At 41.9% G+C, this 26,035-nt stretch overlaps 1 protein-coding gene across 1 annotated transcript in view; it reads left to right on the forward strand.

The window, feature by feature from the left end:
* ALK (anaplastic lymphoma receptor tyrosine kinase) overlaps window positions 5,197–26,035 on the forward strand; it is a 728,920-nt gene continuing 708,081 nt past the window's right edge. The window contains exon 1 of the mRNA XM_018055482.1: window positions 5,197–6,510. Coding sequence (XP_017910971.1) covers window positions 5,826–6,510 — 685 coding nt within the window. The 5' untranslated portion in view covers window positions 5,197–5,825. The remainder of the gene's footprint in view (window positions 6,511–26,035) is intronic.

A 26,035-nucleotide genomic window follows, 5' to 3' on the forward strand; every position in this document is an offset into this window, starting at 1 on the left:
TATTTTCTCTGGGTAACACCAGTCTTCTAGACCCTACCTGGTCTGAGTCATCTAAGGCAACGCTTCAACAGGTTTTCCTTGGACATCACTGAGGCTGTTTGCTGGATATTTCTGACTCTCCACCTTGTAGACTTTCTCATGATAGAAGAGGTCCATATGGTTGTTTCCAGCCAGAGTCATGAGTAAAAAGGATGTGACATTTCCAGGTTGAAACTTTTTCGTTCAAAACCCTCCAAGTTCAATAATAGCTCCTCCATAGCCTGGATCTGATTATGACAGTCAGAGATCTCTGCTGACCTGAAATAGATATGGATTATGAGATTATATGTCATCATTAGTGAGATTTTTTTTTGTTGTTGTTATAACAGCATAACCTAGCTATCCTGACTGATATATTTTCTTTATGAGAGTTAAATTCTATCATTATTTATTTTACAAAACTGTTAAAAGGTAGTTGTAAAAAGAAAAAAAATCACCCATAATTTGCCATGCCCAATAAGTTTATTTATAAATAAATCTATTTATGTTTTCCTCCACTTTTTTTGTTTTATATTTGTAATTTTTGCTTAGGTATAGCATAGGCATGAATTCAATTTTGCATTCTTGATTTTTTCACTTAATTTTTATCAAGACCTCATGCTAATAGGAACTTTGTCTGTTTTATTCATCACAGTATCTCTCCTTGGCACCCCATGTAAAGCCAAGCAAATAGTAGGTGCTTAGTAAATAGTGATTGAATTAATATTTCTAACTACTTTTCTCTTAGTATGATGATTATTCGAAAATATCTTATGTATGACTGGTCAGTAATTGCAGATATAGTTTCAGAACTGAACTCTATTTACTAGTAGAGATACATTTTTGGAAATAAATCTTTATTTTTCCTCTTTTCAGCATTAGGTTCAAACTCTTTCCTTGGTTCCCTTGGAAGTTCATTTTCTCTTTCTCTGTGTGTGTTAGTTGCTCAGTGTGTCTGACTCTTTGTGACCCCGTGGACTGTAGCCTGCCAGGCCCCCTGTCCATGTGATTCTCCAGGTAAGAATACTGAAGTGGATTGCCATTATCTTCTCCAGGGGATCTTCCCAGCCCAAGGATCAAGCCCAGGTCTCCTGCATTACAAATTCTTTACCGTTTGAGCCACCTCAGCTCTGGTCCTCAGTCTTGGATGAGACCTTTTGGCCACTTGGAGAGTCTCACACAGAATTCAGAGTGGTCAGTGTCTTAAATCTATACCTGGTTCTTCTTCTAGTTTGATGTATTAGCCAAGAGAAATCAAGGAATTCCCCAAGATTCATAGAGCCTCTGAGAAGCAAGATGGTGATTAAAATCTGGTTTCCTGAATACAAATCCACATTCATTTGAATGTTTTTCCTAGATCACACTCCCTGCTCTTGTCCCAGGGTAAGATAACTCTGGCTGTGAGTTTCCAAATGTCTTAGCAGTAAGCATCTTCTAATGACTAGCTTCAGCTCAACTTATGATTTTTCTCCTACTTTCTTTTCCTTCTCTTGATCCTCCTGCTCTTTTCCTTCCCCCTCTCTTCTTCTTTCTCCCCCTTCTTTTTGACCAACTGAATGCCTGACTTAACTCTGTAGGTCTCAATCAGATTTTCCAGTTTTGAGGTGGTATGTCACACTGCCTGGATTTGAAATGCTGTTTTTATTACTGCTTTTCTTATAGAGAACTCAAACCCCTCCTTTTCAGTGTTATTCACTTTACCATTACCAGAAACTGGGAATTTCCAGAGGAGGGTCTTGGTGCTTTCATTGTCCATCTTGGCCCTTTCCTTTCTTCCTTCATGATCTCACTTTCCTCCCTCCTCAACTTAAGTGCCCAAGTTATCAGCAAGGTGACCCAGAGCAGCCCATCTTATCAAATGTCTTCATGGCTTCCATTATCTCCTGTTCGCTCTCACTGTAACTCCCACACCTTGTATCTCTCTTTTTGAGTTGAGTTTTCAGTTTTTACCTTGTTCACCTCTGTCCATCTCAGTCTATTCCACCATACTCCATTTTCTGTCTTGTGAGGTCATCCAGGATTTGATACCATGGACTTGTTAGTCAGATATCCAGGTTCAAATTCTGTAACAAATTTTGTTACCTTTTGTAGTCTGTTACCCTCTCTGAGCTTCCATTTGTGATCTGTAAAATAGAGATATTATTACTTCCCCTCATAGTGTTAGTGTGATTCCTAAATGAGATAATACATGAAAATTATTTGTATCTGACTCTTTGCGACCCCATGGATGGTAGCCTACTGGGCTCCTCTGTCCATGGGATTTTCCAGGCAAGAATACTGGAGTGGGTTGCCATTTCCTTCTCCAGGGGAACTTCCCAACCCAGGGCTCGAATCTGGGTCACCCGCATTGTAGGCAGATGCTTTACCATCTGAGCCACAAGGGAAGCCCCGTATTTTGAAATATGCTGGTCCATAATACGTGCATCAGACCATGTTAGTTATCATTGCTGCCACATTTTAAATCTTTCTATCTCTGTTTCCCCCTACTTGTTTTTAATTGCTCTTTTCCATCTGCTGTGCTTAGATGGAAATGATATAAGGTAGAATAGATGTGCTTGCTCAGTTGTGTCCAACTCTATGCTACCCACAAACTGTAGCCCACCAGGCTCCTCTGTCCATGGGATTCTTCAGGCAAGAATACTGGAAGACTGGCATTTCCATGTATGCCCTCCTCCAGGGGATCTTCCTGACCCAGGGATTGAACCCATGACTCCTGCATCTCCTGCACTGGCGGATGGATTCTTTACCACTATGCCACTGGGGAAGCTAATGACATAGGGGAGAAGTGGCAAAATTATAACTGTATACATGAGCAAGAGGCCAAATTTATCTCAGTGAAATGTGTTAATTTTGGAGGGAAAAAAATCACTGGTTTGAATTCCAACTCTTATTTATTTGCTGTTTGACCTTGGGCAAATTATTTTGCCTCTCTGAGCCTTAGTGGTTTTGAGCCTTAGTTGTTTTGTCTCTGTAATGGAAATAATAATACATACCTTTTCTCAAAAGGCCACTGTGTGATGTGATACACACACACACACACACACACACACACAGATGCATATGTATATGCATATACATACATGCCTCATATGTGACTGATAGACTATCAATATTCACTTCTGCCTCTTTTTTCTAAATTATTTAACAAAAAGGGAAAATTTTTTGGATTCATTGTGATTTAATCTATACAGAGAAGCACTTGTCCTTCTTTTGGGGATATTGGAGAAAATTTATAAAAGCATGAGAATTGAGACCTTGTGTTCACCAGGTGCAAAAGTGGCAGTGATCTTGGTGATTACCTGGGAAAATGTTCAACCCTGGCAGATATCTTAAGTTGAAAGTCTCTGCAGCCCCCTAGTGGCTGTTGATTGTAGCGGATTCTTAGTTACTAACGAATGCCCGGAGTCAGTTTGACTTTGGACAGAATTAAACAGAGAAATAAGGAAGGGCTGCGGTGGGGAATGAAAGGACCGTTGTTTTAGTCTTTTTAATATGTCACATAGAAAATTATTCTCTCACTAGTGTGCATGCCAGTGAAATATGATGAAGATCAAAACATATATGCTCACATACTAGGAAGCTATTAACCTTCATACCCTTCCCTTCCTCTTCCCTTTTCTATCTCCTTCTCTTGCTCCACCAAGGTAGGAGCATCATTTCTTCGATAAGTCAGGTCATTCTTTGTTGCTCAGTGAGGGAGAATCAGCTCCACTGTGTGCATCAAAGATTGTAGTTTGCCTGCGATTCCAGTGAACCACTTGTTATAAACACAGCCATTATCCAGGTTCTGTGATAGCTGCTCAAGAGAGATGAAGAGAGAGACTGGAGATACAGCCCTGACTTCACAGGGCTATAGAAATGGCCTGCAGTTTTGAACTGTCTGTCACTCCCAGGACTGTGAACAGGAATGCCAGATCATTCTTTCTAGCTAAGTCACTTCTAGACTTCTTAGCCTGTTACTCATAGAAGGGTATGATTAAGAGCAGTGGTTAAGAGGCATGAGTAAGGGCTCGGGAGGCACGTGATCTGTGATCCTAGGAAAATCAGTTAAGATCTCTGTGACTCAAGTTTCCTCAAAAACTAGAGTTTAAAATATTTACCTTGCAGAGAGTAAAGGAAGTAACACATATTTAAGCACCATTCTGAGAAAACACGCCGTGACTGCGGCCTGAAATATTTGTTGTAGCTGAATCGCAACTCTGCAAGATCGCGAGCCACTTCCACCCTCCCCCTTAATCCCCCCAAAATGCTCCCTCCGACCTCCGCACCATTTTGTCCTGTGTGGATGGTGGGATCACCAGGTTCCCCAGGAATGCGTTCAAATAATGGAAGAGTCAGAGAAGACTCTGTCTAAGGGCCCTAATCCAAGCCCAGAGTTGGCAGTGTCACGCTGCACCTCCCTTCTCCCCTCCCCTGGCCTTCAGTTTTATTCCAGAACTGCTTTTCCTAAGTCGGATTCGTTTACTTGCCTTAAATGCTAAATTAGAATACTTGAATACAAAGGCCTCTTCCAGTCCTACTATTTATCTAATACACAATCCTGTTCACAACAGAAGCGACACAGGGCAGGGAATCTGGCAGAGGTGGAGCGAGAGAGGGAAGAGGGGTGGAGGGAGGGTAGGGCGGGCTCTGTGCTTTTCTCAATGAAAGCGGGGGGGGGCCTCTGCAGATTTGCATAAGAAGTCGACCTCGCCGCACCATTGGCTGGCGGGCGAGCGGGGCGGGGCGGGGCTGCGTGGGCCCAGCCGTGGTGAGGAGTTGGTATTCGAACCCCGCCCCTGCCTCGGCCCGGCCCCCTTCTCGGCGCGCGCTCGCGGCTCCGCCAGCTGCAAGTGGCGGGCCACCAGGCAGATGCGATAGAGCGGCTCCCGGGGCTGCAGCGGCAGTAGCAGCTGGCACCCTGGCTGCCGCAGCCCAGAGGGTCGCGGGGCACAGAGGCGACTTCCAGCCACCTTCTGCCCAGTCACTGAAGCCGCAGGAGCTGCCGATGAGTGAGGAGGGGGCAGCAAGATTTCGGGCTTTTGGTCCCTGAATGCTTTCACTCCCTTCTGCCGCTGGGGCCGGTTTGGTGCCCGAGAACTCTGAGACCAGACGCGGGAGGATAGCAAGGACGGTGTAAACTTGCGCGGCGGCGGCCTGAGCCTCTGCTCCGCAGCGCGACGGCTCGTTTCAGGTCCAGAAGTTCAGCTAGTAGTGCAGACCAAAGACCTCCGGATGCGGAGGGTCGCAGGAGGGTGCGCGAGAAAACAGCTGGTGCCCTCGTTTCCCTGCTAGACGCGGAAGAGGAGGTCAGAAGAGCCGAAAGCAGCTCAGGAGGTGGCCGGGACACCAAATACCAGCTCGGAGCCACCGTTCCCGGCGCAAAAGTTGCAAAGGGTTGGAGGCCGCTCAAGAGTGGACAGACCACAGCTCAGGCCGCGAGGGGCAGGAGAGGACGGTACCTAATTGCCATCTCCCGTCAACCATAGTAGTCTCTCTCATTCCAAAGCGCGGCGATCAACGGACGGGGGCGCGGCATTCTGCGCTGCGCGCGAGAGGCATAGGGTCCCAGCTGCTGAGCCCTTCGCGCTTCAGGGTCTCTTGACACGCCCCTGAGCTTCCAGCCCCATTTTATTGAGATTCCTGCTCTCCTCCTTGCAGTTGGAGGAAAGGAAATCTAGTGCACGGACAGTCCCCCGATATCTGGTGGAAGGAGCCTGTCAGGACCAACGACTGTTAGGAACCCCTTCTCATCTGAGGGGGAGCGGAGGGTGAGGCTGGATCCCGGGGAGTCGGAGCTCTAGCATAAACAGTCATCCTTTGGCGGGATGGGAGCCATAGGGCTTCTGTGGCTGCTGATATTGCTGCTGCTTTCACCGGCAGCCTCAGGCTCCGGGACTGGGATCGAGACCGGCCGGCGCATGGGCTCTCCAGCCATGGGGCCGGCCCTGCAGCCCCGGGAGCCGCTTAGCTACTCGCGTCTGCAGAGGAAGAGCCTGGCGGTAGACTTTGTGGTGCCCTCGCTTTTTCGCGTCTACGCCCGGGACCTGCTGCTGCCGCCGCCGTCCCCCTCGGAGCCGAGGGCTGGCCGGCTGGAGGCGCGCGGTTCGCTGGCTCTCGACTGCGCCCCACTGCTTAGGCTGGTGGGGCCACCACCCGGGGTCTCGTGGACAGCAGGCTCCAGCTCTCCCACCCCGGCTCAGGCACGGACGCTGTCCAGGGTGCTGAAGGGAGGCTCAATTCGCAAGCTTCGGCGCGCCAAGCAGCTGGTGCTGGAGCTTGGAGAGGAGGCGATCCTAGAGGGCTGCGTCGGGCCTCCAGAGGAGGCGACTGCGGGGCTGCTTCAGTTCAACCTTACTGATCTGTTCAGCTGGTGGATTCGACACGGTGAAGGGCGGCTGAGGATCCGCCTGATGCCGGAGAAGAAGGTGTCGGAAGTGGGTAGAGAGGGAAGACTGTCCGCCGCGATCCGAGCCTCCCAGCCCCGCCTTCTCTTCCAGATCTTTGGGACCGGTGAGCAGCTCCCGCTTGAGTGGTTCGGGATTTGTTTTTGTTTTTGTTGTTGTTTTAACACATCAATTTACAGCCACTGTCAACTAACCCCGATTTCCAAAACCTCAGCCCATGGTTCTTATCTCTTTTTTCTCCCTCAAATCGCCTTTACCAGTTAGACTGTATTTACTCCTTGAACGCAGTCACTCCCCAAGGGACTCTCCCTTCCTTCTCAGCAACCAAGTCAGGGGGGAAAAAGTTTCCTGTTCTTGATAGAATGACTCTTTCTACTGACAGACACAGGGTTGCAGCCAAGATTGGATGTCCTTTATTTGGGGCTCCTAGGACAGTTGAAATCCCTCTATTACTTTTGCATTCTGAGAGCTTAGTTCTAGATCTCAACTGTTACCTTTCTTCTTTTCCCTTTGTTACTCTTCCTGGCCTGCACAAGTTCAGGGAATGTGATACACTTTCTCAGGGAATATAGAACTGCTTATTATTGAATCCCACCCAGCTATCCTCTTCAAATGTTGTCTTACCTAGGAATGGCCTCTTCTTCACTAATTCATTCTGCTCTCCACCTAACCCCAGTTCCTGTCCACTCACAGACTCTTGTTCTTCCTCTCAGATGTATTGGGAGAGCCCCAGAGGAACTAAGGGACAGGCGACAGGGAAAGGGAGGGAGATGTGGAGAGAGGGAGCAAAGCAGCCAAGATTATTTTCCTCTGGGGGAGTCACTCTGAAGCCAGGGACAGTAGTTGATTTCCCTTTCTCTCCCTCTCCCAGTTCCTTCACTGCAGTTCTTAGCTTGAGTATCTGTGTTAGCAAATCTGAATGCCTGTTTCTGGAAGGCCCATTTCTCTGCAGATCTCACTGCTGGAGACTCCTGAAATGAGGTTTATATTTCATTTACTCTCATTTTCTTCCCATATTCACTGAGTTGGGGTTGTGTATTGAGGCACTTACTTCTAACTCTTCCCATACTATCCTTTGACTGGGAAAACCAGGTGGTTTTGAATGGATGTTTCTTTTGTAAGACCATTGGGGAAAGGCTTGTGAATAAAATATAAAATGTAAATGAATGAGAAAGCATAGAAGAGAAAGCATACCTTTTAAATGCCTACACTAATTTCATTGAGTAAAACCCGGCATCTTTTCTATCATTCCTGTTGTCAGAAATAAATGAAATTCTCATGCTCCACTGGTTACTAATGTCTCTGTATTAATTGGATGGAAAGCATTGAAAAACAGCCTAATATAGAGCTACAAGTATCCCCCATGCTTATCCCAACACACACACACACACACACACACACACACACACACACTCCCACATATACCCAGTAGTCTTGTGAAGGGATATTCTGAAGCTGAGGTTTCTCAGTCATTGCAGAGAAAATATACCAATATGTGATCCCCATGGAAAACATGGATGAGTTGAGTCTGGATGCATATTTCAGCATTAGCACTAGTGGTATTGACACCTAAAATGACCCCTTTATGTTCAGTGTTGGAATTTATACTAGCCTGTGGCAAGAGCCAGGATCTGATGAATTTGATAGTGCTTTCTGTGAACTGAGGTAGAGACCAATACTGTTGCCTCGCTGCAGATACTTTTGTAAAGAACAGCTGTGCTTTAATGTTGTCTCGGCTTCCGTGGTTTATACATGCGGCATTCTCTTTTAGTGCCTAATGTTTGTGTAATGGATATAAAAATTACTTCTCTGGGAATGCAGATTTTCTCCCACTTTCTGTCTCTGAGCATCTCTGAAACTTTCCTCTCATTTCTTGTTATATAGGCAGGCCCTAGCAGTCTAGATGCTGATGATACAGGCAAAGGGGTCCTTTCTACAGTTCTGAACTTACCTATTATAAACAAGCAGGTTGCTTGAAGTTATCACTGGTGCCTCTGGAGAGTCACATACTTAATGCTTTTGAAGAATATACTCCAGTCAAACATTAGATGAGGAGTTGGAGCTGCTGAGTGAGGGAGTTTCCTCTAGAGATTAGTGTGCTCTGGGAGCTGCTCTGCTACTGGCTATAGGGAAGCACAGTGAACATCCCAAATCCTCCCTCAGCAACACAGTCCATTTGGCAGCAGGACGAAGCCCTTATGCATCATTTGACACTTCTAGCAATGCTAGTTTTAGAAAGAGCCAGGATTCTGCCATTAAAAGGCTAGAAATTTTAGCCAAGCATTTTTCAGCAGTATTGGGATCAAATGATTATTGATGGGATCAAATAAGACACTAAGTGTAACTGGATGAGCTCCCCATGACCTCCAGAGAGACAGACAGCTTATTGAAAAGCACTTCAGGCCTTGTGGTGATCACACTTGGAACAGACTGGACTCTTCTGCTCTGAGACATATGCTGTCTGCAGTTAGGCAGCTGGCCATGCAGGACTAGCTTCTTGCCTTATCACTGCTTCCCCAGCCTCATTTAGATACAGTCTCTACTGCAGGCTTCCTGTGGAGGGACTGGGCACACCCTTCTGTATCATGTTTTATGTTTGGGACAATATATATTATTGTGGTTTCATTCATTTTCTTGTATCAAATTTTCTTGTATCAAAATTGAAGTTTAGGTTCTCACACTTGTAACAATTAGTCACACTTGGACTAATTTTGCTATTTATCATGTTTGAGGAAATGGATTTATTCTTTTTATATAGACTCTGACTTACAGAAAAGGCATTTAACTCTTCTGTGACATAGGCTCTTCAGTTAAGTGAAGAAAAATAGGTACAGCTCAGTAAATTTCTCCCTGTTTCTGCTTGAGTAACTGATGGTCTAATCTAGAGGGGGATGGTCTTGCTGGTGGGGCTGTCTGTGGGGAAGAAAGTGGAGAGGATGGGTCTTCTGCCAATCCTTGTTTTGAGGGGCCTGGGGTAGCCCATTTATCTCAGACTAAAGGTAGGGTACCAAACCTGAGCAGACCATGACTAGCAATGTGGTAAGAAATAGAAAAGCACCTAGTTGGAACAAAACAATACCTTCATATCACTTGCAGTTTGGGCTATCTGAGAGAACAAAAGGATGTCTGAGAGACTTTATAATGCATGCCATGTTAATGGTGTTTCTTTGAGGGTTATTGTGAATTCATAAATGGGATCAACATATGAAAAGTCTGAAGTAGTTCCCCAGGATACCCATTCATTGAAAAGAGGTACAGAGAGTTACTGGGGCTATACAAATGGTGTAAACTATCTTGGGATACCCCAAACCTCAAAAATGATGTCTGCCTGGAGGCCACCACATTGCCCATAGCTCTACTTTGTAACCTGTTGTGTAAATGTCTTGACATCTTGGTTCTGCCGTCCTTCAGGCAGAAGCCTAGAGGATAATGATCTGTGGGATAAGAGGGCTTGTTTCACTGTTAATACCTGCCTTCTCATTCCAGGAAAGGGGATATATGACTTGGGACTTTATATGTACTATGGAGAGGCCTAAGCAATTTAGAGTAGGTATATACAATGCAATATTCCTGACCCTTGACCTCACATATCTGTTAGTCCCTTCCTATTTCATTTCTGGAAAGGGCAAAGAGAGGGAAGGAAGATAGAAAGTAAATTGGAGCTCCCAGAAGGGATATCAGTTATTGGAGGTGAATTGGGAGAGTTGGAGTTAGTCCAGAGAAGAGCAGAGAGCTGATTTAAGAGTTGAATGGACTGATTTATGACAAAAGATGATAAAAATTAAACATATATGGCTAGTCTAAGTGGTGATGAAGGGGAAGCCATGGTAACAATCTACAAATCTCTGGAGAGGGAGAGTGGCAGTGAAGGGGAAGAGTTATTTAGTGTGGCCCACAGAAGTAATAGAATGAGACTTGGAGAGGGAAACTTCAGGTTAGAGATCAGGGAAACCTTATTTTCTGAAATTGATATTCCTCTGACTATGGACTGGAATTCCAAAGGAGCAAAAGAGTAAGGTGAGATGTGGGTCAGACAAGCCACAGCATTCATAATTAATCAGTTCTATATTTTCCAACGTTGCGAAGCTACAGAAGTCAGCAGAGCTGGGATGGAGAACAGCGTCAGGAGTTGGGTTATTTGGGATGCAGTTCTGGAGAGCCTCTGGGTTTTGATGTTGCCAGGGGGAAGAGAAAATAATTGCATATGTATCTTTGAAGTTTGTGGGAAGTGCTTGCAAGAACATTGTTGGTATCTTGAAAACACTATTTTGAAATTAATGAGTTTATTCTTCTTTGTCCCTAGATTAAACAGAGTGTTCTCTGGGGTTTTTGTATATTCTGTAGGGGGAGTCACACTCACCCAGCACTATGCATTAAAGATATATTTATTCACATGTGTGGCATCAAGTTACTGGGCCAGACAAAAGGTACTTGGATCTTGAGAAGATGAGATCAGTTCTAGATTTGGTGAACTCTTACTGGCTACTGAAAACCTTTTGAAATGCTGAGAATATATACAGCTATTTGAAAAATGTGCTTCTTCTAAATCCTATTGATCCTTTCACAAATTTACAAAAGAGAAAGAAGGTTCATGGGAGGTTTTACGTGGAATGTGGGAGGAGAGTAGTATCATTAGTAAAAATGAAAGCTTTTATGAGGCAGTTTGTCTACAGAAGGTAGAGGGACTGGCCTGTGGGTAGGAGAAAAGAAGGAGTTGTGTGAGCGAAAGTTGCAGCCTCTTGCCGCTCTCAGGATCACTGCCTGACAACACTCCATAGAAATTTGCCCAGCCTGATTTGGAAAGGATATTTTGCTTTTTAAAATAATCATTATTAATGTCCTGTTACAGTTGTATGGGACTTTATAATTTATAAATCATTTCAACATTTGTCATTTTTACCAATCATACAGTAGGAAGGGCAAATATTTGCTTTATTTTGTAAGTAGAGTAATTGGAATCCAGAAGTTTGATAACATTGTGTCAAGGTCATTTAGGTAGAAAGTTTTAGACCTGGAAACTTTCATTTATATGTTGAAAGGTTATGACTTGCTAAAGGATGTGTTAGAATACTGACTGGGACCACATATCCTGCCTTCAAATCAGAGCTCTTTCCACTAAGGGAATCATTTCAAGGTGCATACTACAAATAACCCAGACATGTAAATAGACAAAAAGCTTTACATTATCTTTTTCAGAAGGTCATACAATATATATTTGGTGGGCAATAGCCATGACTTGGAAACATTTCTTAAAATCTTTAAGGCCTGGTTTGATCATTTGAAAATGGTTATAGTAAACAGTTCCTCTCTCAAGATCATGTCCCAAATATTAAATTAGGTGATGTATGTAAATCTTAGGGCTTTCCTGATGGCTCAGTTGGTAAAGACTCTGCCTGCAGTGTAGGAGACCTGGGTTCAATCCCTGGACTGGGAAGATCCCCTGGAGGAGGGCATGGCAACCCACTCCAGTATTCTTGCCTGAAGAATCCCCATGGACAGGCGGGCTGCAGTCCATGGGGTCTCAAAGAGTCAGACACGACTGAGCGACGAAGCACAGCACATGTAAATCTTAATCCAAAACCTGAAACATCATAAACTGCTCCATCAATATGAACAATTATATTTTTTCCTAGAAGCAGCAACACTCCAGCATCTGGTTGTGCACTCTGCAATTACAAGGGTTCCATATACATTTTAGCCTATTTGAATGGTGCCATCTGGAGTTGTGCAGTCCTCGTGTGTGGCAATACGTGGCAGCCCTGGCAGCAATTGTGATACTGTGTGTTCCCCATACAACTAACTTCTAACTCCTAAGAGATGAGAGGTGAGATCCGGAGGAAATGGGGAGTGACCAGGATGACAGTTTCTATTGTTCCATCACGGAAGACCTGTCTTTGCCAGAAATGTAGATGAAAAGAGGCGTTGAGGGGTGGCATTTACTTTATTCCTATCAACTATTATCCTCCTATAGGCCTTTTGACCTTGGATTCAGTCCAGAGAATCAAGTGGCATATTTACAATCCAATCCTTTTTTTTGTTTGTTTAGAAATAAACAAAGTCTTAACTTTGTGAAAGTAAGGAAACAAATGCTGAGAAAGAAAAAGATAGAGGCATTAAGAGCAATAGTTTTCAGATGGTGGATCTTCCCTCAGAGTGATCTGTGCAGTCCAGGCCTTACCATGGCCATAGACATGCTGGACCACTGACCTCTGGCAACTCCTTTACTGTAATTAGCTGGAGCTGTGCCCTTCCTGTACATTTCTAGCCTCATCATTCATTGTCAGATGTGTACTGTGCTTAGTCGCTCAGTCATGTCCCACTCTTTTTGATGCCATGGGCTGTAGCCCGCAGGCACCTCTGTCCATGGGGATTCTCCAGGCAGGAATACTGGAATGGGTTTCTTTGCCTTCCTCCAGGGGATTTTCCAACCCAGGGATCAAGCCCAGGTCTCCCACATTAGATGGATTCTTTTCCATCTGAGCCACCAGGGAAGCCCCCCATTGTCAGATGCAGTTCAGTTCAGTTCAGTGGGTCAGTCGTGTCCGACTCTTTGCAAACCCATGAACCACAGCACGCCAGGCCTCCCTGTCCATCACCAACTCCCGGGGTCAACCCAAACCCGTGTCCATTGTGTTGGTAATGCCGTCCAACCATCTCATCCTCTGTCATCCCCTTCTCCTCCTGCCCTCAGTCTTTCCCAGCATCAGGGTCGTTTCAAATGAGTCAACTCTTCACATCAGGTGGCCAAAGTATTGGAGTTTCAGCTACAACATCAGTCCCTCCAAAGAACACCCAGGACTGATCTCCTTTAAGATGGATTGGTTAGACCTCCTTGCAGTCCAAGGGACTCTCAAAAGTCTTCTCCAACACCACAGTTCAAAAGCATCAATTCTTCGGCGCTCAGCTTTCTTTATACTCCAACTCTCACATCCATACATGACTACTGGAAAAACCATAGCCTTGACTAGAAGGACCTTTGTTGGCAAAGTAATGTCTCTGCTTTTTAATATACTGTCTAGGTTGGTCATAACTTTCCATCCAAGGAGCAAGCATCTTTTAATTTCATGGCTGCAGTCACCATCTGCAGTGACTTTGGAGCCCCCCCCCCCCCAAAAAAAAAGTATGCCACTGTTTCCACTGTTTCCCCATCTATTTGCCATGAAGTGATGGGACCAGATGCCATGAGGAAATGCAAACACCTAAGTGGTTAATAGACATGAGCCCATGAAAAGCAATTAACTCTTTGAAATTTCATGGAGACACATAGCCCAGGGACTTGAACGGGAGGCTGTCTTAGGAAATTCAATTCAGTTCAGTTCAGTCGCTCAGTCGTGTCCGACTCTTTGTGACCCCATGAACTGCAGCACGCCAGGCATCCCTGTCCATCACCAGCTCCTGGAGTTCACTCAAACTCATGTCTATCAAGTCAGTGATGCCATCCAGCCATCTCATCCTCTGCCGTCCCCTTCTCCTCCTGTGCCCAATCCTTCCCAGCATCAGGGCCTTTTCCAGTGAGTCAACTCCTTGCATGAGGTGGACAAAGTACTGGAGTTTCAGCTTTAGCATCATTCCTTCCAAAGAACACCCAAGACTGATCTCCTTTAGAATGGACTGGTTGGATCTTCTTGCAGTCCAAGGGACTCTTCTCCAACACCACAGCTAAAAAGCATCAATTCTTCGGCACTCAGCTTTCTTTATAGTCCAAATTTCATATCCACACATGACCACTGGAAAAAGCATAGCCTTGACTAGAAGGACCTTTGTTGGCAAAGTAATGTCTCTGCTTTTTAATATGCTATCTAGGTTGGTCATAACTTTCCTTCCAAGGAGCAAATGTCTTTTCATTTCATGGCTGCAGTCACCATCTGCAGTGATTTGGGAGCCCCCCAAAATAAAGTCTGACACTGTTTCTACTGTTTCCCCATCTATTTCCCATGAAGTGATGAGACCAGATGCCATGATCTTCATTTTCTGAATGTTGAGCTTTAAGTAACTTTTTCACTCTCCTCTTTCACTTTCATTAAGAGGCTTTTTAGTTCCTCTTCACTTTCTGCCATAAGGGTGGTGTCATCTGCATATCTGAGGTGATTGATATTTCTCCCAGCAATCTTGATTCCAGCTTGTGCTTCTTCCAGCCCAGTGTTTCTCATGATGTACTCTGTATATTAGTTAAATAAGCAGGGTGACAATATACAGCCTTGACATACTCCCTTTCCTATTTGGAACCAGTCTGTTGTCCCAAGTGGAGTTCTAACTGTTGCTTCCTGACCTGCATATAGGTTTCTCAAGAGGCAGGTCAGGTGGTCTGGGATTCCCAGCTCTTCCAGAATTTTCCACAGTTTATTGTGATCCACACAGTCAAAGGCTTTGACGTAGTCAATAAAGCAGAAATAGATGTTTTTCTGGAACTCTCTTGCTTTATTGATGATCCAGCAGATGTTGGCAATTTGATCTCTGGTTCCTCTGCCTTTTCTAAAACCAGCTTGAACATCAGGAAGTTCATGGTTCATGTATTGCTGAAGCCTGGCTTGGAAAATTTGGGGAATTAGTTTACTAGTGTGTGAGATGAGTGCAATTGTGCGGTAGTTTGAGCATTCTTTGGCATTGCCTTTCTTTGGGATTGGAATGAAAACTAACCTTTTCCAGTCCTGTGGCCACTGCTGAGTTTTCCAGATTTGCTGGCATATTGAGTGCAGCACTTTCACAGCACCATCTTTCAGGATTTGAAATAGCTCCACTGGAATTCCATCACTTCCACTAGCTTTGTTTGTAGTGATGCTTTCTAAGGCCCATTTGACTTCACATTCCAGGATGTCTGGTTCTAGGTGAGTGATCACACCATCGTGATTATCTGGGTGGTGAAGATCTTTTTTGTATAGTTCTTCTGTGTATTCTTGCCACCTCTTCTTACTATCTTCTGCTTCTGTTAGGTCCATACCATTTCTGTCCTTTATCGAGCCCATCTTTGCATGAAATGTTCCCTTGGTATCTCTAATTTTCTTGAAGAGATCTCTAGTCTTTCCCATTCTATTGTTTTCCTCTATTTCTTTGCATTGATCACTGAGGAAGGCTTTCTTATCTCTTCTTGCTATTCTTTGGAACTCTGTATTCAAAGGGGTATGTCTTTTCTTTTCTCCTTTGCTTTTCGCTTTGCTTCTTTTCACAGCTATTTGTAAGGCCTCCTCAGACAGCCATTTTGCTTTTTTGCATTTCTTTTGCATGGGGTGGTCTTGATCCCTGTCTCCTGTACAGTGTCACAAACCTCATTCCATAGTTAATCAGGCATTCTATCTATCAGATCTAGCCCCTTAAATCTATTTCTCACTTCCACTGTATAATCATAAGAGATTTGATTTAGGTGTTACCTGAATGGTCTAGTGGTTTTCCCTACTTTCTTCAATTTAAGTCTGAATTTGGCAATAACGATTTCATGATCTGAGCCACAGTCAGCTCCGGGTCTTGTTTTTGCTGACTGTATAGAGCTTCTCCATCTTTGGCTGCAAAGAATATAATCAGTCTGATTTCAGTTTTGACCATCTGGTGATGTCCATGTGTAGAGTCTTCTCTTGTGTTGTTGGAAGAGGGTGTTTGCCAGGACCAGTACGTTCTCTTGGCAAAACACTTATTAGCCTTTGCTCTGCTTCATTCTGTATTCCAAGGCCAAATTTGCCTGTTACTCCAGGTGTTTCTTGACTTCCTACTTTTGCATTCCAGTCCCCTATAATGAAAAGGACATCTTTTTGGGGTGTTAGTTCTAAAAGATCTTGTAGGTCTTCATAAAACCGTTCAGCTTCTTCAGTGTTACTGGTTGGGGCATAGACTTGGATTACTGTAATAGTGAATGGTTTGCCTTGGAAACGAACAGAGATCATTCTGTCGTTTTTGAGATTGCATCCAAGTACTGCATTTTGGACTCTTTTGTTGACCATGATGGCTACTCCATTTCTTCTAAGGGATTCCTGCCCGCAGTAGTAGATATAATGTTCATCTGTGTTAAATTCACCCATTCCAGTCCATTTTAGTTCGCTGATTCCTAGAATGTTGACGTTCACTCTTAACCATCTCCTGTTTGACCACTTCCAATTTGCCTTGATTCATGGACCTAACATTCCAGGTTTCTATGCAATATTGCTCTTTACAGCATCTGACCTTGCTTCTATTACCAGTCACATCCACAACTGGGTATTGTTTTTGCTGTGGCTCCATCCCTTCATTCTTTCTGGAATTATTTCTCCACTGATCTCCAGTAGCATATTGGGCACCTACCCACCTGGGGATTTCCTGTCTCAGTACCATATCATTTTGATTTTTCATACTGTTCATGGGGTTCTCAAGGCAAGAATACTGAAGTGGTTTGCCATTCCCTTCTCCAGTGGACCACATTCCTAATTTCTTAGGAAATTACCTTAACCTAAAATAAGTTGTTGAGCATCCACACTGCATTTTATAGATGGTGTTTTTTTGTGAGCTGTAGATGAGCTGCTGCCTCCAAAAGATGCACATGGATATCATCTCTGCTTGAGAGTAGTTGAACGTGAGTTTTGGTGAGGATGGTTATAGGTCCAGGCGTTATGTAGAGAGAATAGCAAATAGCTAGTAAGGAGCCCTGTGAATGCCTTCTTTCTTAGAACCTTTGCTTTTTCCTCCAATCTAGGGTATGCCCAGTGCTTCTTAACCTAGTGATTACCTGGGTTATTTCACACAGTCAAGGTGTGAGATTGGAGCAGTTCAAAGCAAGTGTTGGCCTGGTGGTGAGATAGTAAGGGGGTGGGAGGTACCCCATATATTTTTGGGTGAGCCAGATTTCTCAGAATAGGTTTTTTTTTTTTTTCTTCAGCAAATATTATGATTGTTTTTTCAGCAGAACTGTTCTCGGCTTAGGCCCTTTCCCAGGGAAATTTTATCAAATCCATTTGGTGATATAATATAGACATTCCAGAAAGTGGGAAGCCCAAGAACATGTCAGAAAGAGAGCTCCTTTGAGGCAGATACACCTAACCACATGGTTAATTAAGAGACTTTGTTCCTTGAATCATCCCTTTCTGGCTAAGTGACAGCAGGTGCATGAAGAGGTAGGTAGTCTGAATTCCCTTGAGTAAGGAAAAGGCTAAAGGGTAGGTATGAAAGTAAAACAAAGCAAATCTAGGCAAGCTTAAAGGAAATCAGGCAAATAACCAAAGGAAATCAGAAGGAAAATTTAAACCATTGGTTATGGTTTTTTCTCTCATTTATATTTTATTCAGTTTTCATCAGAATATGGATTTGTGAACTTGGGCGTGGGTGGAACTTCTTTGTAGATCTTTTTTACATTCTTAGCCCACATAATTAAAATAAAAATTTTTTTGGTGAATAGAACACTGGATTAGGAGCTAGGAGGCCTAGATCCTTTTATGATATTAGTCTTCATTGGATTTGAAATCTTGTGCAATCCCTTAAAAACCTTAAGCCTCTCGGTTTTGTTTTCCTAAAGGAAATAACACAGATCTTGTCTTGACTACCTCACAGAGTTGCTGTTGCATTGTATGAGATAACCTATGTGGAAGGCTCTACTCTAGATTATTCAGAAATAAATATATAAGGCAGTAGAAAAATGAATATATAAGAATCATGACAGGTGCTAAGATTCTACTTCATCCATACGTAGTTCCCCCAACCTTTGGCATTCAGAGCAGCTATGTAACGCCCCAGACTTTGATGCAGGCCATAAGGTTCAGTTAACAGCTCAGAAGCATTGAAAAGTGTTTGTAAAGCCCCTCCCCAAGGTTCCTAAAGTGAGGTTGTTTCATTGAAATCAGTTTGCTCAATTTCAAACTTTTCTGGAAATGGATCTCTGGTAGTGGGACATAGGACCTGTGTTTTAGCATCAGAAAATGATTTGTTTTTTAATTGAGGGATGACAAAGTGGATTGAGTGTATTGATCTTGTGTACAGCTTGATGATAATTCACATGTGCAGCATCCACATAATTATCACCCAGATGAAGATACAGAACATTTCTAGCATCCCCAGAAAGTCCCCACCTGTCTTCTTGCAGTCTGTATTCAACCCCTAACCAAGATAACCATCCTTATCATCCATATCAATTAGTTTTGCCTATTTTTGAACTTCATGTAAATGGAATCATATAGTATATATTATTTTATGTCTGACTTTTCTTACTCAGCATGATTTATGTGGGATTCATCAGTCATTTTGTGTGCCAACATTCAGTCTTTCTTTTTCTTAATTTGCTATGTTGTATTCCTTTATATGAATATAACACCATTCATTTATATATTTTCTTAATGAGGAATTGCACTTCTGTAAAGTCAAAGGTAAAAGGTCCTATTCTAAATAATGGATTGTTGTTGTTCAGTTGCTCAGTCGTGTCCAACTCTTTGCAACACCATGGACTGCAGCATACCAGGCTTCCCTGTTCTTCACTATTTCCCAGAGTTTGCTCAAACTCATGTCCATTGAGTTGATGATGCCATCCAACCATCTCATCCTCTGTCATCCCCTTCTCCTTATGCCCTCAATCTTTCCAAGCACCAAGGTCTTTTCCAGTGAGTTGGCTCTTTGCATCAGGTGGCCAAAGTATTGGAGCTTCAGCTTAGCATCAGTCCTTCCAATAAATATTCAGAGTTGATCTCCTTTAGGATTGACTTATTTGATCTCCTTGCAGTGCAAGGGACTCTCAAAAGTCTTTGCCAGGACCACAGTTCGAAAAAATCAATTCTTTGGTACTCAGCCTTCTTTATGGTCCAGTTCTCACATCCGTACATGACTTTGGATAAACCATAGTAGAATAAGTAAAAGATCTGGGATTGAAGCCCTCCTATACCATTTATTGGCCCAAGGCTTCTTTGAATTTCGGCTTGTCTTATTTGTAAAATGAGAAAAATAATACCCATCTCCTGAGTTACTGTGAGAATAGGATAAGGCATATAGTAAAGTCCTGACACACAGTTGGTATACAACAAGTATTAGTTTTTTCCCCCAGTTCTTGATTGCATTTCTTCCATTGGTGTCCAGAATGGATGCTTCAAAAGCTTCCTAAAGCAGGGAAAGGGAGCCCTGTTACAAGTGAGGTCATTAACTCAAAGAGGGAAACGTATTAACCAAAGACTATGTAATAAATTATGTATAATAACTCTTAATAATTCCATTTTAAATAAAATAATTTAATATTTCTTGCACTCAGTCTTAAATTTAACAAAATATTCAAGTAATCAAAATTTCAAAATTCTTTGGTCATACATTCAAGTGAGTTAAAGAAGAGAGAAAGAGTTTAGAGGGGGCAGAAAAAAGTGGGCAGAAGCAAAACTATATTTATATAAAGAAAGATAAAAATGAGAATGACAGAGATATAAGTGGTAAAACAGAGAGGAATGTGGAGAAGAGGTAACCCAGGAAAATAGAAGACAGAGATTATTTTCTGGATATGGAGATGCACAGATATAGTGAAAGAAACCGAAAGAGTGACAGAAAGAGAATAGGGGTAGGGGGAGGGAAGGAAGTGAGAAGGAACACTTGATTATTTTTGGCCTGGAAGGATTATTTTTGACCTGGTATCTGAACTTATGACCAATATTATGTAATGGTTATTTTCCATTTTATTGAAGTAGAATTCACATACAATAAAATGCACTTATTTTAAGTGTTTTGTTTGATAAATGTGTACACCTGTGTAACCACCTTCCTAATTAGTATACAGAACATTCCTATCAATCCCCGAGTGTCTTCCTTGACCTTTTGCAATGAACCCAATACTTCCTGCTCTAGGCAATATCTGATTTGATTTCTATTGTGGTAGATTTGTTTTGTCTGTTCTGTGGATGAAAACATACAGTATATTCTTTTGTATCTGACTTCTTTCACTTAGAATTCTAATGCTTTTAAGATTTTTTTTGTGTAGTTGGTGTGTATTATAATAGTAGTTTGTTTCTTTTTATTCATCTCATTGTATGAACATACAGTTGATTCTTGAACAACATGAGTTTGAACTTAGAGGAGGTCCACTTATGTGTGGATTTGTTCAACAACAAATACTACACAGTCCACAGCTGGTTGAATCCACTGATGTGGAACAGCCGGTATGGAGGAATTAAACCCTGTATTGGAAGGGACAAATATAAATTATATGCAAATTTTCAACTGCAAGGAGGGTAGGTGTCCCTAACTTCTGCATTGTTTAAGGGTCAACAATTTGTTTATCCATTCATCTGTTCATGGACATTTAGATTGTTTCCAGTTTGGGTCTCTCATGACTAAAGCTGTTATGAACATTGCGTGTATAATTCACTTTGTGGACATATGCTATAGATGATCTTAAATCCATTATAGAATTGTTGGGTTGTGTGGTGAATGCATGTTTAACACTATTATAAATTGAAAAAACATTTCCCCAAGGTATATGTACTGTATTTTGCTCCCGTCAGTAATGTATGAGAGTTCTACTTGCTCCATCCACATCCCTCAAAATATTTGGCATTGCTAGTGTGTGGTGGCATCTCATTGTGGTTTTTATTTGCATTTCTAGGTATTGGTTATCTAACATTGCATAGGAAATCACCCCAAAAGTTAGTGGTTCAAAATAATGATAAATAAGTATCTTTTATAGTTCCTATGAGTTAGGAATTTGGGAACAATTGACTTGGTGATTTTTGCGTGGAGTCTCTCATGAGCTATCAGCCAAAACTGTAGGCATCTTAAAGCTTGACTTACTAGGTGCTTTACTCACATGACTGGCTATCTGATGCTGGCTATTGGTGGGGTCTCAGTTCTTCACCAGGTGGTCCTCTCCACAGGACTATTGGAACATCCTTGTGTCCTGGTGTCTGGCTTCCCTCAGACTGAGCATCTATTGAGATGATCATGTGGTTTTTCTTTTTCTTCTTTGATAAATGTGAACTGTACTATTTAACTTCCAAATGTTGAATTTGCTTTAAGTTCCCTGGATAAATCCCACATGGGTATGACTTATCATACTTTTTACATATTGTTGGATCTGCTTCCTAATACCTGGTGAGAATTTCTTCATGTTCATGAAAGTTATTGGTATAGTTTTCTTTTACTGTCTTTGACAGACTTTAGGGTCTAGGTAATCCTGGAATCATAAAATGAGTTGGGAAGTGCTCCCTCGTCTTCTGTTTTTCCTGGAAGAGAATTGTAGGTTTTTCTTTCTGAAATTATTTTTGGTAGAATTCGGTACTGATGCCATCTTGGCCTGGTATAGTCTTTGCTGGAGGGATTTTAAATACTAAATATATTTATTTAATACTAATTAGAGGATTATTCAGATTATCTGTTTATTTTTTAGTGAACTTTAGTCATTTGTATCCTTAAAGAAATTGGTTCATCTAATTTGTTGAATTAATACAAGTTAGGTTGTTCATAATATTCCCTTGTTTATTTATCTTTAATGTTTGTATGCTCAGTGGTGATGCCCTTTCTTTTACTCTTGATGCTGGTAATTTGCATCATCTTTCTCTTTTCTTTTTCATCATTCTGGGTAGAGAATACCAATTTACCAATTTCATTGAATTTTAAAGAAATGACCTTTGTGGCATTGATTTCTTCTGTTATTTTTCTTATTTAAATTTCACTGATTTCTGCTCTTAATTTTATTGTCTTTCTTTCATTTTGTTTGCCTTGGGTTTAATTTGCTCTAATTGTTTCTAGTTTCTTAAGATCATTGATTAAATATTTTTTGCCCTCTATTTCAAATATAATCATGTAATGTTAAAATTTCCCCCTAATAATTACTTAAGCTGCCTTGTACAAATTTCATTATATTGTAATGAAACGTCATTTACACTCAGTTAAAAATATTTTCTAGTTTTTTAACCTGTAGTTATGTATAAGTAGGTTTTATTTCTGAATACTTGGAGGATTTTCAAGATATCTTTCACTGATTCCTAGTTCAATTCTGAAATGGTCTGAGAACATACTGAGTTTGATTTCAATTGTTTAAAATTTTTTAAGGTTTGTTTTATAGCTCCTATCTTGCTGAATATTCCATGTATACTTGCAAAAAACACATTTTCTGTTATTGTTAGGTGGAATGTTCAATCAGTGTCAGTTAGGTCAGCTTGGTTAATAGTGTTGTTTGGTCTTTTATATCCTTGATTGTCTCTCTGTTTGTTATGTGTATTGCCAATAGAGGAATGCTAAAGTCTCCAGGTTTTTGTTTGCCTCCTTCTCCTTTCAGTTCTATTATGTTTTGCTTCTCTATCTGAAGCTCTAATTAGGTGTCTGCATATTTAGGATTGGTGGAGAACTCAATGGCACCCCACTCCAGTACTCTTGCCTGGAAAATCCCATGGACGGAAGAGCCTGGTAGGTTGCAGTCCATGGGGTCGTTAGGAGCTAGACACGACTGAGCGACTTCACTTTCACTTTTCACTTTCATGCGTTGAAGAAAGAAATGGCAGCCCACTCCAGTGTTCTTGCCTGGAGAATCCAAGGGATGGAGGAGCCTGGTGGGCTGCCATCTCTGGGGTCGCACAGAGTCGGACACGACTGAAGTGACTTAGCAGCAGCAGCAGCATATATTCATGATAATTTGACTCTTTGATTTTATGTAATAGATGGGGAAACAGTGGAAACAGTGTCAGACTTTATTTTGGGGGGCTCCCAAATCACTGCAGGTGGTGACTGCAGCCATGAAATTAAAAGACGCTTACTCCTTGGAAGAAAAGTTATGACCAACCTAGATAGTATATTCAAAAGCAGAGCCATTACTTTGCCGACTAAGGTCCGTCTAGTCAAGGCTATGGTTTTTCCAGTGGTCATGTATGGATGTGAGAATTGGACTGTGGAGAAAGCTGAGAGCCGAAGAATTGATGCTTTTGAACTGTGGTGTTGGAGAAGACTCTTGAGAGTCCCTTGGACTGCAAGGAGATCCAACCAGTCCATTCTGAAGGAGATCAGCCCTGGGGTTTCTTGGGAAGGAATGATGCTAAAGCTGAAGCTCCAGTATTTTGGCCACCTCATGTGAAGAGCTGACTCATTGGAAAAGACTCTGATGCTGGGAGGGATTAGGGGCAGGAGGAGAAGGGGATGACCGAGGATGAGATGGCTGGATGGCATCACGGACTCGATGGACATGAGTCTGAGTGAACTCTGGGAGATGGTGATGGACAGGGAGGCCTGGCGTGCTGCGATTCATGGGGTCTCAAAGAGTCGGGCTTGACTGAGCGACTGAACTGAATGGAATGTCTTTTTATCTCTGATGGTATTCATATTTTGAAGTTTACTTTGATATTAATATAGCCATCAGCTTTCTTTTGATTAGTATTCGCATGGTATATCTGTTCTGTCCTTTTCCTTTTTTTTTTTTTTTTTAAATCAGCCATAGGTATACATATATCCCCTTCCTTTTGAACCTTCCTCCCATCTCTCTCCCCATCCTACCCTTCTAGGTTGATACAGAGGCCCTATTGGAGTTTCTGAGCCATACAGCAAATTCCCACTGGCTATCTATTTTACATATGGTAATTAAATTTCCATGTTACTCTTTCCATACATCTCACCCTCTCCTCCCCCTCCCCATGTCCATAAGTGTATTCTCTATGTCTATTTCTCCACTGTTGCCCTGTCAGTAAATTCTTCAGTACCAATTTTCTAGATTCTGTATATATGTGTTAGAATACGGTGTTTATCTTTCTCCTCCTGACTCACTTCACTCTGTATAATAGGTTCTAGGTTCATCCACCTCATTAGAACTGACTCAGATGTGTTCCTTTTTATGGGTAATATTCCATTGTGTATATATACTACAAGTTCTTTATTCATTCAAGTTCTTTATCCATCCATTGTGTATATACTACAAGTTCTTTATCCTAGATGTCGATGGACATCTAGGTTGCTTCTGTGTTCTAGCTTATTGTAAATAGTGCTACAATGAACAATGGGATACATGTGTCTCTTTCAATTTTGGTTTCCTCAGGGTATATGCCTAGGGGTGGAATTGCTAGGTCATATGGTGGTTTTATTCCTAGTTTTTAAAGGAATCTCCATTGCGTCTTCCATAGGGCTATATCAATCTACATTCCCACCAACAGTGCAAGAGTGTTCCCTTTTCGCCACACCCTTTCCAGCATTTATTGTTTGTAGACTTTTTGATGAGGGCCATTATGACTGGTGTGAGGTGATATCTCATTGTAGTTTTGATTTGCATTTCTCTAATAATGAGCGATGTTTGTCCTTTTACTTTTAATCTATGTATTTATTTAAAGTGAATTTCTTGTAGAAGACGTATTGTTGGATTTCATGTGTCTTTTTAAAATTCAGTCTCACAATGTCTATCATTTACTTGTTAGACACATCTATTTAATGTTATGTTTGATATGGTTGGATCTGGTCTACCATTTGTTACTATTAATTTCTCTTTCTGTTTTTTGTTCTTCTGTTATCCCTTTCCTGGCACCTTTTGAGTTGTTTGAATGTTTTTTTGTTTTAATTTTTGTCTTCATTACATCTTTTTATATTATGATTTTAGTGTTTGCTCTTGGGATTTTATTTATGTATGGGCTTTCACAGTTTATTTTGAGTTGACATTTTAATACTTCAAGTAAAATATAGATGGCTTACAACTATGTGTAAGGCTTCCCTGATAGCTCAGTTGGTAAAGAATCAGCCTGCAATGCAGGAGACCCCAGTTTGATTCCTGGGTGGAGAAGATCAGCTGGAGAAGGAATAGGCTACCCACTCCAGTATTCTTGGGCTTCCCTTGTGGCTCAACTGGTAAAGAATCTGCCTGCAAATGTGGGTAACCTGGGTTCGATCCCTGGGTGGGAAAGATCCCCTGGAAAAGGGAAAGGCTACCCACTGCAGTATTCTGGCCTGGAGAATTTCATGGACTGTCACAAAGAGTCACATATGACTGAGCGACTTTCACTTTCTACAACTATGTATGTCCTTTTATCCTCCCCCTTAGTGTTACAGTTGTCATATATGTTTTATCTACATAATTTAGAATCTTGCTAGACAGCAGTTTTAATTTTTTCTTTCAGCAGTTATTCATATTTTAAATAAGAGGAGAAAACTAGTCCTTCATATTTATTCAGATATGTAGCATTTCTCTTGTTTTCCCATCTTTATTAAAATTCCCATTTTCCCTATTTTATCATTTTCTATCAACCTAAAAACCTCCCTTTTGCATTTCTTTTAGAGCAGGTCTTCTGGTGACAAATTCTGTTAGTTTTTCCCTTATCTGAGTGTCCTTATTCCATCTTCACTTATAAAGAGTATTTTTACTGGGCACAGAATTCTGGGTGGAAAGTTTTTTTTTTTTTTTCTCTTCAAGAATGATGTTCTTCTTTCTTCAGTTTCTGGTGAGAATTCTGTCATTAAATTGTTGTCCCTTATATGTAGCTATTTTAAAGGTTTTTCTTTGGTCTTTGGTTTTCAGAAGTTTGATTATGATGAATCTGTGCATGAAATTTTATTTGGTTCTGTCCTCTTTGCGATTTGTTGAGATTCTTGATCTGTAAGTTTATGTCTTTCATGATATTTGAGGAGTTTTCAGCCATCATTTCTTTATTTTTCCCTTTGCACCATTATCTTTCTCCTCCTCTCTGGTACTCTAATTGAACAACTATTTGACCTTTTGCTACTGTCTCACATTCTCCTGAGGCTCTGCCCAG

Source organism: Capra hircus, chromosome 11 (genome assembly GCF_001704415.2).
Source record: "Capra hircus breed San Clemente chromosome 11, ASM170441v1, whole genome shotgun sequence".
Lineage (NCBI taxonomy): Eukaryota > Metazoa > Chordata > Mammalia > Artiodactyla > Bovidae > Capra > Capra hircus.